Genomic DNA, 17,814 nt, shown 5'->3' on the forward strand with positions numbered 1-17,814 from the left:
CACATCTATGTTGTTAACTACACTGTCCTGGACAGCAGGGAGGTGAACATTAGAGGAAACAATCAGGATTACACTAATGTAAATCACCAGCACTGGATAAGGGGTGTCAGCCCAAATAAAACAATGCATGTGAATTGAGGGAGGAGATCAATTGTTTGGCAAGCTACTGCATGGCAACCAATCTGGTGCTGGGGCTGTGATCCATGGAGCAGAAAAAGCAGTGAAGATACAAATAGACCATAGAAGACAGGAAGCAACATTATAAAACAAGGAACATAGTAACAGAGCGCTATAGGAAAGCAAGCACAGAAGATGCCCCATCACCAAGAGGCGGCCAACATGTAAAACTACCAGGGATATGACCAGAAATACAGTCACACATCCTCCGGCATATTATTACGCCATGGTGATTTGTCAGTAATTTAGGCAGAAGTCTGATCCAGTAACTTGTGAGTAATTTGTGGCTGACACCACTATGATGGAGATCATAGCCAACACTTCCCTTCCTCCTTAAAAAATTAATGTGACTAAACAGAATAAGTGACGACATGAATAAGAAGCACAATTCTGAATAAGCCACTGGAGGCAGCGAGCATATGTAGGCAGCAGTAGGGAACCACATTATCCTGAAGATCCACCACCAGGGAGTGAGGTCTGCAAGTATTGGGGAGGGGGGGGGGGGGGGGGGACATGGCGCTTATCTTACATATCAAGTAACAGAATCATTAGCTTCCTGGGCATTAGAGATCATTCATTACACATGGTATAGATGCAAGTCTGTTCTTCACCATTTACACATTACAAATCTGGGGTTACTAGTTCTGAGGACACAAAAGGTTAATTTCAAATGGAAAAAAGAAATAAAAGGAAATCCAGTAATCTTCTAAGCTAATATTTGGGTAACTCGCTAATGGCCTTCTACAATCCTAAACTGTTCCCCAGAGACCTTAACAAAAGCTGGACATCCACTGTAGATGGCAGTCTGCCTACAGCTATTCTGACCCCCTCCCCATTCACATGTACCCTCAGCCAAGCCTGCATGTGGGCTGAATTGGGAGAGGAGAGTTAACGTCCCCATGCACATTAGATAGACGTCGTCTAAACCCATCGATATAAGCAGATTTGGCCAGTAGCCTAATGTGTATGAGGGGCTCCTGACGTCCCCCCACAACAGACGGATGTCAGGAGAGATAAGTATCTGGGGTGTCTTATTTTGGACTACTGATTCCTTTGTCTCAGCAAGATAAACCACCACCATAGGAGTCTGGCAGCAGCTCAAGTACACAACAGACTATATGTGGTCGCACACAACCAGTCTCAGGAGGGAAGGAGGGTCGCTTGGCTTTTTGAACAAGTTTTACTGGAATGATTTTGGATTGCCATATCACCTCTGCAAAGCCCCTGAGGTATCAGTAGAGAGGAAACCCCCCAGAGCTGACCTAACTTTTGAAACTACACTCCTCAAAAAGGCATCTAGGGGTGTAGTAGACATTTTTATCCCACAGGCATGTAACAGATTCCTTTAACATTGCAACTAAAGTTTGTTACAATGTTATGTAGATTTAGTTACACGTGGTAATAAGGAAAAATTTATTACGCAATTTAGGATGTAATTTCTCCTGAGTATGGAAATAACCTATACATGGTTGTATACTACTGTTTGGGCACCTCAAGATTTGCAGGAATGGATTTCTATCGCCATATTTCCTTTACAGAGCCCCTGAGGTAGGAATACGGAGGAAACTGCCCCAGAAGTGATCTTATTTTGGAAAATATACAGTAAAGCATTTATCAAGGGATATAATGACCATTTTGAGCACAAAAGGGTTTTTCATAGATGTGCTGCTCATTCTTTTATTTCTAGGTGGTATGACAAAACAGTAGAAATCCAGGCTTTTTTCCCCATTGGTATTTACCAGGTGAGCTAAGGAGATAAGTTAGTTACGGTATATAGTTTGGGTCATTACAGACATAGCAATGCCAAGTATGTTTATTTTTTGAAGTTGAAGCAAAGTGGATCTGATTTAAATCAAAACTCAGGTCCACTGTGCATTTAAAGATACTGTGGAACTGTACATTTTTTGGTGTGTTTTCTTCCCTGTTGGCTTCTATGGGGAATCTCAAAAGAAAAGCAGTTGCACTTTTAGGCCACGTTCACACTTAAGCCAAAATCAGGAGTGGGTGATAAATACAAAAGTGGTGACGTGTTTCTATTATACTTTTCCTCTGATTGTTCCACTCCTGATTTTGGCTTACAAATACTAAAATGTAAAAATACTGAACGTGTGAACATGGCCTTAAAGTGAGATTTCGAGTGAGAGCTGAAGACACACATGCAGTGCTCAATTTAAACCTTGATATCTAGGGCTGTATCAAGACTTCGCTTTAAAACAAGCCCTGTATCTCTGCTGTAGCTGCTACAGAGGACAATATATGGCCATTAATATCCACGATGTATCTTGTATGTCTTTGGCTAGCTAGTTGCCACCCTGCAAGGACACTCAAGATACACCCTTGGCAGTGAAAAGGTTTAGGCGATCAGCTATGACCCTCCTGAGCATCTCTATCACCCATCATTTTCAGTGTTTCAATCGCTTTGTCCCAATGTGTGCAGCCGCTTTTACTGGTGCAGATGACCAAAATTTTTTTTGGATAAGTGTCAAATTATTTTTCAACAACTGATTCACTAAATTTGCTTTCCTATATATTCTTGGGTGCTTCAGGACCGTGGCTAAAACCTTGTTCCGCCATGGTTAGCGGGGTCTACAAGCTGAGATCAAGTAGAACATTGCAGGGGAACAGTAATATTGCCACTCGGCAAGAGAACCTGAAGGGCTTAATACTTCTGGTTCAAAGCAATGTTTTTTTCATTAATCAACCACCATAAAATAAAGCTCAATCTTCCAGATAGCATTTATAGCCTTTGATAAGTTTACTTATTTCCACAAAATGATCCTCCCTCTTTAGAAGACATGCTCTTTTAGGCACTAGGACTTCAAGTGTTTAGGCATTCCCATATCAGAAACGTCTAACACATGTGGGTCCCAACTCAGAGGCTCTAGTCTAAGCCAGTATAAGAGCCCCCTTCCTGCGCTGACTGCCAAAGAGATGAATTGAGAGAATCGCACAAGCACTAGAGAGATCTCTGCTTCGAGTCAAGTGCGGACCCCAGAGATGGGGCCTTCACCTATAAGACATTTATAACTTGGATTTTGTACATACTATAAATATAGTTTCAGTGCACATGTATTGGAAAATTAGAAAAGATTTACAGTGTTTTGTTCTCCTGGATGGTGAGAGCCATCACATGGGACAGTATACTGAATATATGGCATCCAGTATCATACTACTGCTAGCAGAGATTCTCCTTCTCAGTACAGTGAAGAGAGGCCTTGAAGGTACTTCACAACACGTCCGCTCCCGTCCCTTGTGCCGCAGAAAACAAAAATGATTATGGTCCCATAACAGCTTTCTTGTGATAATATACGGGAGCTTTTCATCTACAGCTATTTGTCCATGGAGATCCGAAGCAAATAAAGCAGGCGTGATAAACAGGAAATTATCAGCAAGGAAAAGCCGGCAGGTCCCAGCATCATCCTCATTACCCTGCACACATCCCAGTGGGGCCTGATTCATCCAAGCACTGCACATAATAAAGTCAACTGAACAGGCCTCTTCATAGGGTTAGATTAGTCTGGCTAAATCCCTCCACTAAGCGTGTTCCTGTGCAGCAGACTGATCAAAGGCTTGGCACAATAATGGAAAGCATGTGCTCACTGAGCATCAATTGATCGGCAGCTCCCTAGACCAAGCATCCTACTGTGGCCCACGTTATCAATGACAGCTCCCTGAAGGGGAAGAGATAAATCAGCGCCTGACGGCTTGTTTATTTCCCATTGGACAGACACATGACTCTTTTTGCTCATGACCTGTACTTTAACAGTCCTTGTAATGATCCAAGCATTAATCTGCACACATAGCTCACATACCAGCGTTACCCAGGACTTTAGCATTCTTCTCACACTCAAATTAAAATTTCACACACATCAATCACTCCCTAGAGATATTCTCTAAAAAGTGATGACCTTGCTACCAATGCAAAAAAAAAAAACAAAAAAAAAAAAAACACAATATGGCAACAAGGTGACTTTTCTTCCCCTTACATAAACTACAAAGCCACAGCCCAAGTCACGGTAATACTGCACATTAGCCCCTTGCCTCCCCGGTTCTCAAACTCTTACCCTTAAATATATAGAGAAATGTAAGGACATGAAAGGTAAGTGTATTTAGCATTTCCGAACCACATTTAATGTAGTTCAGAGCTCCCAGACTACGAGGTTTAGGTCCCATAGGCCCCCTATTAACCAGCATGCCCTTTCGGACTCACTCTAGCCTGTATGTCTGCATACCCTTTAGTCACCTGTAAAGAAAAGCGCAATATACAGAGGACCACTGTATAACACGTACTGCCCAATATACATTTTTATTTAATAATGGGGCCTAGGGAGAACAAATATCACTGCATTCAGCGAGACCGGCCACTGTCAGACATAGATCTCCTGAACATATAACCACATAAGAAGTGCACTTAAATATTACTTATTAGACTAGCACACACTTATGGGAGGCATAGCGTCTATCACATGCTCTTACCTTCCCCAAACACATGAACATTCAACTGATAATTCTCAAATGTTCTCACTGGGGAGAAGGGGATACATTTCTGCTGAGTACATCTGCCAGTGGGTTATCTTCTGTACCAAAGCATGGAACATGCTGAAACCCAACAAACCCATGCTGCCTTTACATAGACATCTACCATGGGGGAGGGGGGGGGGGGCAGAAGTGATCACATTCTCACTGCCACCCCCCTGATACTGCAGAAGAGACCTGCAATCATGGCAGCTGTCACCTATTCGGGCACATACCCACACCACGGACACAACTCTCATCCGTCGCTTACCACATCTATGTAACATTTGCCACCTGCATCCAGTTTGCAATAAACAGAATAGTAATAAAATATGGAATGCTGCCTGCCCCGGCCTTGCCACATAGTGCTGAAATGTGCGCTTTGCCCGACAGCCATGTCAGCTCCAGTGCAAGACACTGCTCTGTTAGAACTCCTGAAATCCACAGATTCCTCACAGATGCTGCAACATTCACATTAGTAGAAGCATAGCGTTATGCCAAAACATCAGACCCTGCTGGATTAGCTGCAATCCTATTCCCTATTTTGTGCTAATTCACCCTTCTCTGGGGCATCTGTTCCAGTTTCACATAGTAAGCATAGTCTTTGTTGGAGGCAGCACATCAGACTGGGACTGGTGCCCAACGGCCCTGCTAAACACAAGACCCTTCCCGGATACCCGTTATCTGCAGGAATGTGTGTACCCTTATTAATGGGGTGACACCAAGTAAGATTAAGAGATCTGTCCACATGACATAGCATAGTGATCGCTCCACAGAATCAGCCTCTGAGACAGGGAACGTGTCAATCACAGTAATCAGACGTTGTGGTGAGACACAGCCGACGATCACATATATTGGTGATAAGGAAACACTCACTGGGGTTCAGATTAACGAGGTTCTGCACCCAAAATGGTGCTAATACCACTGATCTGAAGGCGGGGGGCTTGGTGGGACAAACCGGGCCCTGCCCATTATGTACAGACAGAACTGAAGATCAGAGTAATTGGTCAGTAGGCTAGTAGAGATAGAGCCCTGCGAGCCTCCTGCCGCCCGACATGCCCAGCTACTCTTCTGATTGACAGGTCTGGTGTGACGTCATGCCGCCATTGTGCCAGGCCTAATAACCACAAGAGGTGCCTGGCATTTTGGGAGGTTCGCAGGTCTTGAACATGGCTGCTAGACCTAGGTCCTATACATTTTAGGATCATCTCTAGTTGTCAGGGCCTCATTGACAGCAGTTAGGCCCTAGAGACCGGACTGTCAGTGAAAAAAACAAAATAAACCTGGAAGCAGCACCACATCCGTCATCTCCTAAACCTCAGGGTCATCAGCAGGCACTTGGCAATAGCCGCACAGGCTCCAGCTTTACCCTGTATGTAACACTGCTCAAAACTATCACAATTCAGGGGGCGCACCCCACAAATTCCCCTGCTTCAGCCTAATCATTTCCGTATTTCTGAAAAAAAAATCCAGTGGAAGATCTCACAAAAGTCCTCTCACCAAATAAGAGGTAGAGGCAAAAGCACTGGGCGTCTCCACGGCACGCTGGGCGTCTCCACGGCACGCTGGGCGTCTCCACGGCACGCTGGGCGTCTCCACGGCACGCTGGGCGTCTCCACGGCACGCTGGGCGTCTCCACGGCACGCTGGGCGTCTCCACGGCACGCTGGTAGCCCCGACCAGCAGAAATCACAATTTTTTACCATGACCCACTATCAGTATTTGGTCAGTATTTTTTCTCAGGAGTTGTAGGGTGTCGCACCCTAGGAAACCATTAGATGCAATGTGACACGGCCATTTCAACGTCGTCGCAGCCTTAAACGTGCCCCTTACCTGCCCAGCTCATGCCCGGGGGACATGGTGTAGCGACTGGTGAACGGCTGGCTTTGCATGGGCGTACTGGGGTCTCCGAGCAGCCCCGGCCTGTCATGGCCCTTCCTGTCCTCCTGTCGTCGTGCTGTCCTCGGTGTCCTGCAGCATTTCTCCATCATCCCAGCATTTTCCTCTGGGACCATCCTAGGTACAGAGCCAACTGTAGGAAGATGGAACCCGTCAGTATGTCAGAAACTGTAGGGACCACAGCACAGCCCGAGCACCCCTCCCCCGTGTCAGGACTCACACTAGGAGCGCAGCTCGCCCCCTGCTGGCAGGTAAACACTAATACCCCGGCCACACACCACGTTCTCCCCCACGCCGGGCCGTGCACTGCGGTAAACATACCAGTGTCCTCAGCCGCCTTCGTGCTGGAGCTCCGCTGGCTGCAGTGGTCCCGTACAGACAAGCGGTGAGACGGACACACCAAGCACACGCGACCGCAGCGGCGACTGCCTGAGCGAGGCGGCTCAACTTCGCATTCAGAGATTTCAAAATAACCCCGCCCCCAAGGCGTGGCCTCCTCCCACCGTGCAGGTTCTCACGGGGAAGCAACGGAAAGAAGGCGTGGTTTAACCGTCAATCAAAACAGACTTGTTTCTCAGTGTGCGCGCAGTGTTACCTGCGGCCGAGGCTTGTCCTATAGAGGGCGCTATAGCGTGCCGCCCGCTGCGGTGCTGAGGTGGAGGTGCAGGTGATGTCCGCGGCCGGTGCACGGCGCCCCATATACAGTGTATGGCCCCCCATATACAGTGTGTACCGCCACATAAGAGCAGACATAGGGAGGGGAGAAAAGGAAAAGCGCACGGAGTGCAGATGGTGTGAAGCCTCCATAGGAAGAATGCGGTGCACGGACTCCAGCCTGCAGCTGGGCAATAGCACAGAACTCACAAACAATCAGAGGCTTCCAGCCTCCGCCAGGGATTAGAAGTTTAAAACATGACTTTTAATGAGAAACGATTTAAAAAGTTTTTTTGCAAAAACTATCAAGGGGGGAAGGGGTGACATGGGGGAGGGGGATAAAAAGGACCGAGGTCTACGCGTTTCAAGCTGTCTCTCCTGACCCGAGTGTGACAGTCTGTATATCTATGCCACTGTCAGCCCAGGCAGGAGAGCCGCTGGCCAGTCCGTGCACTGCGGTGCCATCATAGCCCGTGTTATATGACCCTGACTGCGGCCTTATGTTCACCCTTCCAGCGGTGTCAGCACTGGTTCTCCCGGCAATCATGTCATGGGCGTACCCAGGATCAAAACTAGGGGGGGGCAAGCCATGGTCACAGATACCGAAGAGAAATATATATATAGTACAATGCAAAGATTTCACTTCTTACATTACATGAGTGATATCTATTGTCAATTCTACAATAGCTCAGAAACCGGCGAATCGCTCCACACAGAATACTGGCCGCCATTAACTGCCCCATACAGGATACTGGTCCCGATATAACGCTCCATACAGGATACTGGTCCCGATATAACGCTCCATACTGGATACTGGTCCTGATATAACGCTCCATACTGGATACTGGCCCCCATATAACGCTCCATACAGGATACTGGCCCCCATATAACGCTCCATACAGAATACTGGCCCCCATATAACGCTCCATACAGAATACTGGCTCCCATATAGTGCGCCATTCAGGATACTGGCCCCCATATAACGCTCCATACAGGATACTGGCCCCCATATAACGCTCCAGGCAGGATACTGGCCCCCATATAACGCTCCAGGCAGGATACTGGCCCCCATATAATGCTCCATACAGAATACTGGCCCCCATATAAATCTCCATACAGAATACTGGCCTCCATATAACGCTCCATACAGAATACTGGCCCCCATATAACGCTCCATACAGAATACTGCCCCCATATAACACTCCATGCAGGCTGCTCTCCACACATAATGCCTCATGCAGGCTGCCCCCCCCCACATAATGCCCCACGCAGGCTGTTCCCCCCACATAATGCCCCACGCAGGCTGTTCCCCCCATATAATGCCCCATGCAGGCTGTTCCCCCCCATATAATGCCCCACATAGGATGTCACCCCACCTTATAATGCCCCATGCAGGATGACACCCCCCCCTCCATTATAATGCCCCATGCAGGATGTCATACACCCCCCCTTATAATGCCCCATGCTGGATGTCACCCCCCCCCCTTATAATGCCCCATGCAGGATGTCACCCCCCCCCCTTATAATGCCCCATGCAGGATGTCTCCCCCCTTATAATGCCTCATGCAGGATGTCACACACCCCTCTCCCTTATAATGCCCCATGCAGGATGTCACACCCCCCCCCCTTATAATGCCCCACGCAGGATGTCACACCCCCCCCTTATAATGCCCCATGCAGGATGTCACCCCCCCCTTATAATGCCCCATGCAGGATGTCACACACCCCCACACTTATAATGCCCCATGCAGGATGTCACACACCCCCACCTCACCCCCCTCCCTTATATTGCCACAGGCCTCCATATAATAAAAAAAAAAAAATCAAATACTCACCTCACATCTCACCTGCTGCTGCTGCTCCGGACTCCAGCGTCTCCGGCCTCATCCCGCTCTGCGCTGTGACTGCTCAGGAGAGAGCGGGGTGTAAAGACGTCACCGCGCCCTCTGACCTGAGACGTCACAGTGCAGCAGCCGCGGACGATGCAGGAGCTGCTGCGGAGGCACGGGGGGGTAAGTATTGTGCCGGGTGCCGGGGCCCTGAGCAAGCGCGCGGGAGCGGGCGCTGACGGTGAGGGCCCACCCCGCCTGCTCAGGGCCCCGGCATTTACCCGGGTGCGCCAGGTGCTGACGCCGCCCTGATGTGCGGCTTGCGTGCCTGCTTCTAGGAGGGGGGGAAGCTGCCCCACGGTGGGTACGCCCATGAATCATGTGACATTGTTACATCACACAATCCCTGCAGCCAATCAGATCTGGCTTCACTCTCGACAGACGTAATTGACATCCAGAGGCAAAGGGAGCTGCAGCTGCTCTCACTTCCTCCGGATATATGTAAGGCCAGCGCTGATTGGCTGCAGGGATCGCATGACATAACAATGTCACATGATCAATGGGAAAACCAGTGCCGCCACCACTGGAACAGTGAGTATAGGCGTTATTATTTTACTGGGTGCAAACATAGAGATTCAGAAGCGGCTGACCGAGTAGTAGTAGTAGACAACTCCTTTAATGACCAGGCCTGAATGGAGTTGTCCCCTTTCAGTTAAATATCGTCCCAGAGAGCAGTTTGGTATAAAAAAAAGTGTTGTACTCACCGTCCTCTGGTCCACCACTGCTCTCAGTGTCTGGCATTGGCTGCGGCACCGACGTCAAGCCAACAGCAGATCAGTGAGCTCAGTAGCTCTGAGCAGGGTGTCACATATACAGTACAGACCAAAAGTTTGGACACACCTCATTTAAAGATTTTTCTGTATTTTCATGACTATGAAAATTGTACATTCACACTGAAGGCATCAAAACTATGAATTAACACATGTGGAATTATATACTTAACAAAAAGTGTGAAACAACTGAAAATATGTCTTATAGTCTAGGTTCTTCAAAGTAGCCACCTTTTGCTTTGATGACTGCTTTGCACACTCTTGGCATTCTCTTGATGAGCTTCAAGAGGTAGTCACCGGAAATGGTTTTCACTTCACAGGTGTGCCCTGTCAGGTTTAATAAGTGGGATTTCTTGCCTTATAAATGGGGTTGGGACCATCAGTTGTGTTGTGCAGAAGTCTGGTGGATACACAGCTGATAGTCCCACTGAATAGACTGTTAGAATTTGTATAATGGCAAGAAAAAAGCAGCTAAGTAAAGAAAAATGAGTGGCCATCATTACTTTAAGAAATGAAGGTCAGTCAGTCCGAAAAATTGGGCAAACTTTGAAAGTGTCCCCAAGTGCAGTTGCAAAAACCATCAAGCGCTACAAAGAAACTGGCTCACATGAGGACCGCCCCAGGAAAGGAAGACCAAGAGTCACCTCTGCTTCTGAGGATAAGTTTATCCGAGTCACCAGCCTCAGAAATCGCAGGTTAACAGCAGCTCAGATTAGAGACCAGGTCAGTGCCACACAGAGTTCTAGCAGCAGACACATCTCTTCAACAACTGTTAAGAGGAGACTTTGTGCAGCAGGCCTTCATGGTAAAATAGCTGCTAGGAAACCACTGCTAAGGACAGGCAACAAGCAGAAGAGACTTGTTTGGGCTAAAGAACACAAGGGGTGGACATTAGATCAGTGGAAATCTGTGCTTTGGTCTGATGAGTCCAAATTTGAGATCTTTGGTTCCAACCACCGTGTCTTTGTGCGACGCAAAAAAGGAGAACGGATGGACTCTACATGCCTGATTCCCACCGTGAAGCATGGAGGAGGAGGTGTGATGGTGTGGGGGTGCTTTTCTGGTAACACTGTTGGGGATTTATTCAAAATTGAAGGCATACTGAACCAGCATGGCTACCACAGCATCTTGCAGCGGCAAACTATTCCATCCGGTTTGCGTTTAGTTGGACCATCATTTATTTTTCAACAGGACAATGACCCCAAACACACCTCCAGGCTGTGTAAGGGCTATTTGACCAAGGTGGAGAGTGATGGGGTGCTACGCCAGATGACCTGGTCACCAGACCTGAACCCAATCGAGATGGTTTGGGGTGAGCTGGACCGCAGAGTGAAGGCAAAAGGGCTAACAAGTGCTAAGCATCTCTGGGAACTCCTTCAAGATTGTTGGAAGACCATTTCCGGTGACTACCCTTTGAAGCTCATCAAGAGAATGCCAAGAGTGTGCAAAGCAGTCATCAAAGCAAAAGGTGGCTACTTTGAAGAACCTAGAATATAAGACATATTTTCAGTTGTTTCACACTTTTTTGTTAAGTATATAATTCCTCATGTGTTAATTCATAGTTTTGATGCCTTCACTGTGAATGTACAATTTTCATAGTCATGAAAATACAGAAAAATCTTTAAATGAGAAGGTGTGTCCAATCTTTTGGTCTGTATTGTATATCGTATTGTTTTGTTCCCATTTTGTATCATCTATGTATAATTTTTATAAACACTGCCTACCTTTCCAGATTAAATATATAAAATGTAATATCTCCGTTCCTCTTGCTCTGTAAACCGCACCCCTGAAGCCATATGATAACTGTAATGGGTGTCCAATTGGCCTGTATAAACGATTGATGGTGGCAGCTAGTGGTTCCTTTTGTTATTGTGGAGTTGGCAGTGATCATATTGGGATATATATATATATTTCATGAGCTGGAATTGAAGGTGTATATACCGTATGCTCACTCTGAGTTCCCCAATAACTGGCCTAGTAGTGGAAACAGCCGCGGCCTCTTCCATCACTCATCAGTTGTAATTGTCCTGACGATTGGAGGCAGCGGAGTTGCGTCCCCTGACAAACTGGTGGCAGTGGTGGGATCTGCGCGATCCCCTAGGTACGTTCCGTGACATGTGGCTTGGATCAAAAATTGATATATATTCGTAATTATTTTGCGGTGTGTACACACAGATGAAAAAGCATATTCACTGTAATGGATCCGTTATCTACAGTATATACAAAAAAGATGAATAGTACACATACCAAAAAATCTAATGTGTGAAAGAGCTATTATTGACAAAGATGGGAGTGGGAGGAGGCCCTTATTCAGTTATGGCTTTATTAGTATAGAAAGATAACTTTTTCTAACTCTCCACCTGTATAGACTTTTTATGGAAAGTTCTATATCACCTATAAGGTCATAATTAGTAGTGATGAGCGATCACTAAAGTGCTCTGTACTCAAATCGAGCAGGTCAGACGCTCGGATGGGCTCGAGTACTGAGTATAATGGGAGTCAATGGGGAACTCCACCATTTTTTTGGAAGACCCTAACAGGAGGGCTTGGGGGACAATCGTTGAAATGGATGGAAACAGCGCTCAAATGGAATGGGAACAGCATGGGGAAGACACCTGGACTCGTCTCTGAGTCTCAGGGCGCTACTGGAAATAATGTTGTCAGAGTATAAGAGAACGTTCCTACAATCAGTGTTTGTTCAGGCTTTCACACAGCTGAACTGCAGTATCAATCCCACACCTCAGCTCACTTGCGTTTTTCCTTGCACTTTTGTATGCATTTTTGCTGCGTTTTTGATACATGCGTTTTTATCTCTTTGATATGTTATTAGATGTGCAAAGATGATAGATAGATAGATAGATAGATAGATAGATAGATATGGGGTAGATAGATAGCTAGATAGATATGAGGTAGATATCCGTGAAATATATAATTAGTGCTGTGCGTGTGTAGTTTACTGTACATGGATTAACCAAATAAATAAATTACAAAAATGATATGTTGTCCCCCCTATTTTTGATAACCAGCTAAGTTAAAGCAGACAGCAGCAAGCTGGGAAGGTCCCTGGTTATTGGGCCCTTCCCAGCCTAAAAATACAATCCCGCAGCCACCCCAGACTTGGCGCATCACATTAGATGCATCAATTCTGGCCCATTGCCCGGCTCTTCCTGATTGCCTTGGTGCGGTGGCAATCAGGGTAATGGTAGTTGGGTTTGATGACAGCTGTGATTTGTCAGAAATCACAGCTGCTATCAACCCCCCCTATCAGACACCCTCCATTACTAACCCGGTAATAAAAAATAAAAACACACACAGAGAAAAAAACACTTTTTTTTTTAATAAAGACTCCCCCACTCATCCCTCATTCACCAATTTATTGAAAAAAAAATCTCATGCAGGTCTGAAGTAATCTAATGTGATGCGCCAATTCTGGGGTGGCTGCGGGTTGGTATTTTTAGGATGGGAAGGGCCCAATAACCATGGTCCTCCCCAGCATAATAATATAAGCCCACAGGTGTCTGCTTTACCTTGGCTGGTTATCAAAAATAGGGAGGACCCCACTTCATTTTTTTAAATTATTTATTTGTTTATTAAAACCAGGCTAAAAGCACATGCGTAAATACACTAAGGCAATAAACCCTGCCTTGAAGGAGTTCCCAGAGATGCTTAGCACTTGTTGGCACTTTTGCCTTCACTCTGCGGTCCAGCTCACCCCAAACCATCTCGATTGCGTTCAGGTCTGGTGACTGTGGAGGCCAGGTCATCTGGGGTAGCACCCCATCACTCTCCTTCTTGGTTAAATAGCCCTTACACAGCCTGGAGGTGTGTTTGGGGTCATTGTCCTGTTGAAAAATAAATGATGGTCCAACTAAACACAAATCGGATGGAATAGCATGCCGCTGCAAGATGCTGTGGTAGCCATGCTGGTTCAGTATGCCTTCAATTTTGAATAAATCCCCAACAGTGTGACCAGCAAAGCACCCCAACACCATCACACCTCTACCTCCATGCTTCACGGTGGGAACCAGGCATGTGGAGTCCATCCGTTCACCTTTTCAGCGTCGCACAAAGACATGGTGGTTGGAACCAAAGATCTCAAATTTGGACTCATCAGACCAAAGCACAGATTTCCACTGGTCTAATGTCCATTCCTTGTGTTCTTTAGCCCAAACAAGTCTCTTCTGCTTGTTGCCTGTCCTTAGCCGTGGTTTCCTAGCAGCTATTTTACCATGAAGGCCTGCTGCACAAAGTCTCCTCTTAACAGTTGTTGAAGAGATGTGTCTGCTGCTAGAACTCTGTGTGGCATTGACCTGGTCTCTAATCTGAGCTGCTGTTAACCTGCGATTTCTGAAGCTGATAACTCGGATAAACTTATCCTCAGAAGCAGAGGTGACTCTTAGTCTTCCTTTCCTGGAGCAGTCCTCATGTAAGCCAGTTTCTTTGTAGCGCTTGATGGTTTTTGCAACTGCACTTGGGGACACTTTCAAAGTTTTCCCAATTTTTCGTACTGACTGACCTTCATTTCTTAAAGTAATGATGGCCACTCGTTTTCTTTACTTAGCTGCTTTTTTCTTGCCATAATACAAATTCTAACAGTCTATTCAGTAGGACTATCAGCTGTGTATCCACCTGACTTCTCCACAACACAACTGGTGGTCCCAACCACATTTATAAGGCAAGAAATCCCACTTATTAAACCTGACAGGGCACACCTGTGAAGTGAAAACCATTTCCGGTGACTACCTCTTGAAGCTCATCAAGAGAATGCCAAGAGTGTGCAAAGCAGTCATCAAAGCAAAAGGTGGCTACTTTGAAGAACCTAGAATATAAGACATATTTTCAGTTGTTTCACACTTTTTTGTTAAGTATATAATTCCACATGTGTTAATTCATAGTTTTGATGCCTTCAGTGTGAATGTACAATTTTCATAGTCATGAAAATACAGAAAGATCTTTAAATGAGAAGGTGTGTCCAAACTTTTGGTCTGTACTGTAGCTCTGAAAATGACTTTTGTGTTAATGGTGCAGCAGCGGTATAGAAGTACTGCAATAGCAATTAAACACTGCCTATATGCCTGGTGTAATCTAAACTCTCCCTCCTACAGTGGTGGCCAAAAGTATTGGCACCCCTGCAATTCTGTCAGATAATACTCAGTTTGTTCCTGAAAATGATTGCAATCACAAATTCTTTGGTATTATTATCTTCATTTAATTTGTCTTCAATGAAAAAACACAAAAGAGAATGAAGCAAAAATCAAATCATTGATCATTTCACACAAAACTCCAAAAATGGGCGAGACATAAGTATTGGCACCCTCAGCCTAATAGTTGGTTGCACAACCTTTAGCCAAAATAGCTGCGAACAACCGCTTCCGGTAACCATCAATGAGTTTCTTACAATGCTCTACTGGAATTGTAGACCATTCTTCTTTGGCAAACTGCTCCAGGTCCCTGATATTTGAAGGGTGCCTTCTCCAAACTGCCATTTTGAGATCTGTCCACAGGTGTTCTATGGGATTCAGGTCTGGACTAATTGCTGGCCACCTTAGAAGTCTCCAGTGCTTTCTCTCAAATCATTTTATAGTGGTTTTGGAAGTGTGTTTTGGGTCATTGTCCTGCTGGAAGACCCATGACCTCTGACGGAGACCCAGCTTTCGCACACTGGGCCCTATATTATGCTGCAAAATTTGTTGATAGTCTTCAGACTTCATAATGCCATGCACACGGTCAAGCAGTCCAGTGCCAGAGGCAGCAAAGCAACCCCAAAACATCAGGGAACCTCCGCCATGTTTGACTGTAGGGACCGTGTTAAGAATCATAGAATCATAGAATCATAGAATGGTAGAGTTGGAAGGGACCTCCTGGGTCATCTGGTCCAACCCCCTGCTCAAAGCAGGATTCACTAGATCATCTCAGACAGATGTCTGTCCAGCCTCTGTTTGAAGACGTCCATTGAAGGGGAACTCACCACCTCTCGTGGCAGCCTGTTCCACTCATTAATCACCCTAACTGTCAAAAAGTTTTTTCTAATATCTAATCTGTGTCTCCTCCCATTTAGTTTCATCCCATTGCTTCTAGTCTTTCCTTGTGCAAATGAGAATAAAGATGATCCTTCTACAATGTGACAGCCCTTGACATATTTGTAGACAGCTATTAAGTCTCCTCTCAGTCTTCTTTTTTGCAAGCTAAACATTCCCAAATCCTGCAACCGTTCCTCATAGGACATGGTTTGCAGACCAGTCACCATTCTGGTCGCTCTTCTCTGAACTTGCTCCAGTTTGTCTATGTCTTTTTTAAAATGTGGTGCCCAAAACTGTACACAGTATTCCAGATGAGGTCTGACCAAAGAGGAGTAAAGACCGATAATGACTTCACGTGATCTAGACTGTATGCTTCTGTTAATACATCCCAGAATTGTATTTGCCTTTTTTGCTGCTGCATCACACTGTTGACTCATGTTCAGTCTATGGTCTATTAGTATACCTAAGTCTTTTTCACATGTACTGTTGCTTAGCTCTATTCCTCCCATTCTGTATATGCTTTTTTCATTTTTATTGCCCAGATGTAGTACTTTGCATTTTTCCCTGTTAAAAACCATTCTGTTGGTTGCTGCCCACTGCTCCAGTTTATTTAGGTCTTTTTGAATCCTCTCTCTCTCTTCTCTAGTATTAGCTATCCCTCCTAGCTTTGTGTCATCAGCAAATTTAATCAGCTTACCCTCAATTCCTTCATCTAAATCATTGATAAAGATGTTGAACAATACAGGTCCCAGGACGGAGCCCTGTGGTACCCCACTTGAGACATTCATCCAGCAGGATGTGAAGCCATTTACAACCACCCTTTGAGTCCGATCACTAAGCCAGTTATGAATCCACCTAACAGTTGCCTGGTCCATTGCATACTTGGTCATTTTTTCAATAAGGATGGTGTGAGATACTTTTTCAAATGCTTTGCTGAAGTCAAGATATACTATATCTACAGCATTTCCCTGATCCACCCAGTCAGTGATTCTGTCATAGAAGGAAATTAAGTTAGTCTGACATGACTTGTTAGTTACAAACCCATGCTGACTCTGGTTAATCTCTGGTTCTTTTCTTTGAATGCCTCTTTTTTTTCCTGTATACTCTATGTTGATGCTTTTTCCCAAAAAGCTCTACTTTTGTCTCATCTGACCAGAGAACATTCTTCCAAAATGTTTTAGGCTTTTGTGGTGCCCCTGAGGGTTCGGTCGCCACAGAGGTATTGCATCTCAACCAGAGGTGTGGTATCTCACTCTCAGGTAAGGAAGGAGTATGGCTCAGGACCCTAACACTACATCCACTACACCACATTTCCGAGGGACAGGGCGAGAATGCTCCTATGGGAGAGCACAAGTGTCCCTGATCCCTGGCTGGAGTGGGGAGGAACCACTTAGGGGGAACTATGTAGTGGATGGGTGGAGGATGTAGATCCTGGGCGCACTGAGTAGGAGCATATAAAAGAGAGTAGCCATCTTAGATGAGTGTTCAGTCAGAGGAGGAGAGTGTAGGAGCAGGGGCTCTGTAGGAGCTCTGCTCCAGAGGCGGGCCTAGTCAGGAGGCCTGAGCCTGAAAGGAGGAAAGGAGAAAACGGGAGCAGGAGAGGCTCCAGGAACGAGGAGAGAAGGGACCCTAGGGGTGCGGGCCGTGCAGCAAGCCACCCGTGCGCCCGCCGATGCCAGGAGGTAGGGGGGTCAGGCCAAAGAAGGGGAACCGGGTCCCCCAGCCAGCGGAGACTACAGGGCTCAACTGGGAACCGGAGGCTGCAGCACTTCAAGTACAGCAGGCCGTCCGCACCAGCCACTAGGAAAGTAGCCACATAGGGTCAGGAGACGGAACACACGTCGCCCGCTAAGGCCCGAGGACACTGGACAGAGGTGCCGCTAGGTGTGAG

At 46.2% G+C, this 17,814-nt stretch overlaps 1 protein-coding gene across 1 annotated transcript in view; it reads right to left on the reverse strand.

Moving 5' to 3' along the window:
* The window catches only part of STK17A (serine/threonine kinase 17a), a 32,892-nt gene extending 25,825 nt beyond the window's left edge, over positions 1 to 7,067 (reverse strand). The window contains exons 1-2 of the mRNA XM_073678210.1: positions 6,912 to 7,067; positions 6,525 to 6,723 (exon numbers count right to left, since the gene is read on the reverse strand). Coding sequence (XP_073534311.1) covers positions 6,525 to 6,706 — 182 coding nt within the window. The 5' untranslated portion in view covers positions 6,707 to 6,723; positions 6,912 to 7,067. The remainder of the gene's footprint in view (positions 1 to 6,524; positions 6,724 to 6,911) is intronic.
* Between the last annotated feature and the right edge of the window lie 10,747 nt (positions 7,068 to 17,814).

Source organism: Phyllobates terribilis, unplaced genomic scaffold (genome assembly GCF_046119375.1).
Source record: "Phyllobates terribilis strain yellow unplaced genomic scaffold, ASM4611937v1 Scaffold_4__5_contigs__length_816908805, whole genome shotgun sequence".
In the NCBI taxonomy this organism is placed as follows: Eukaryota; Metazoa; Chordata; class Amphibia; order Anura; family Dendrobatidae; genus Phyllobates; species Phyllobates terribilis.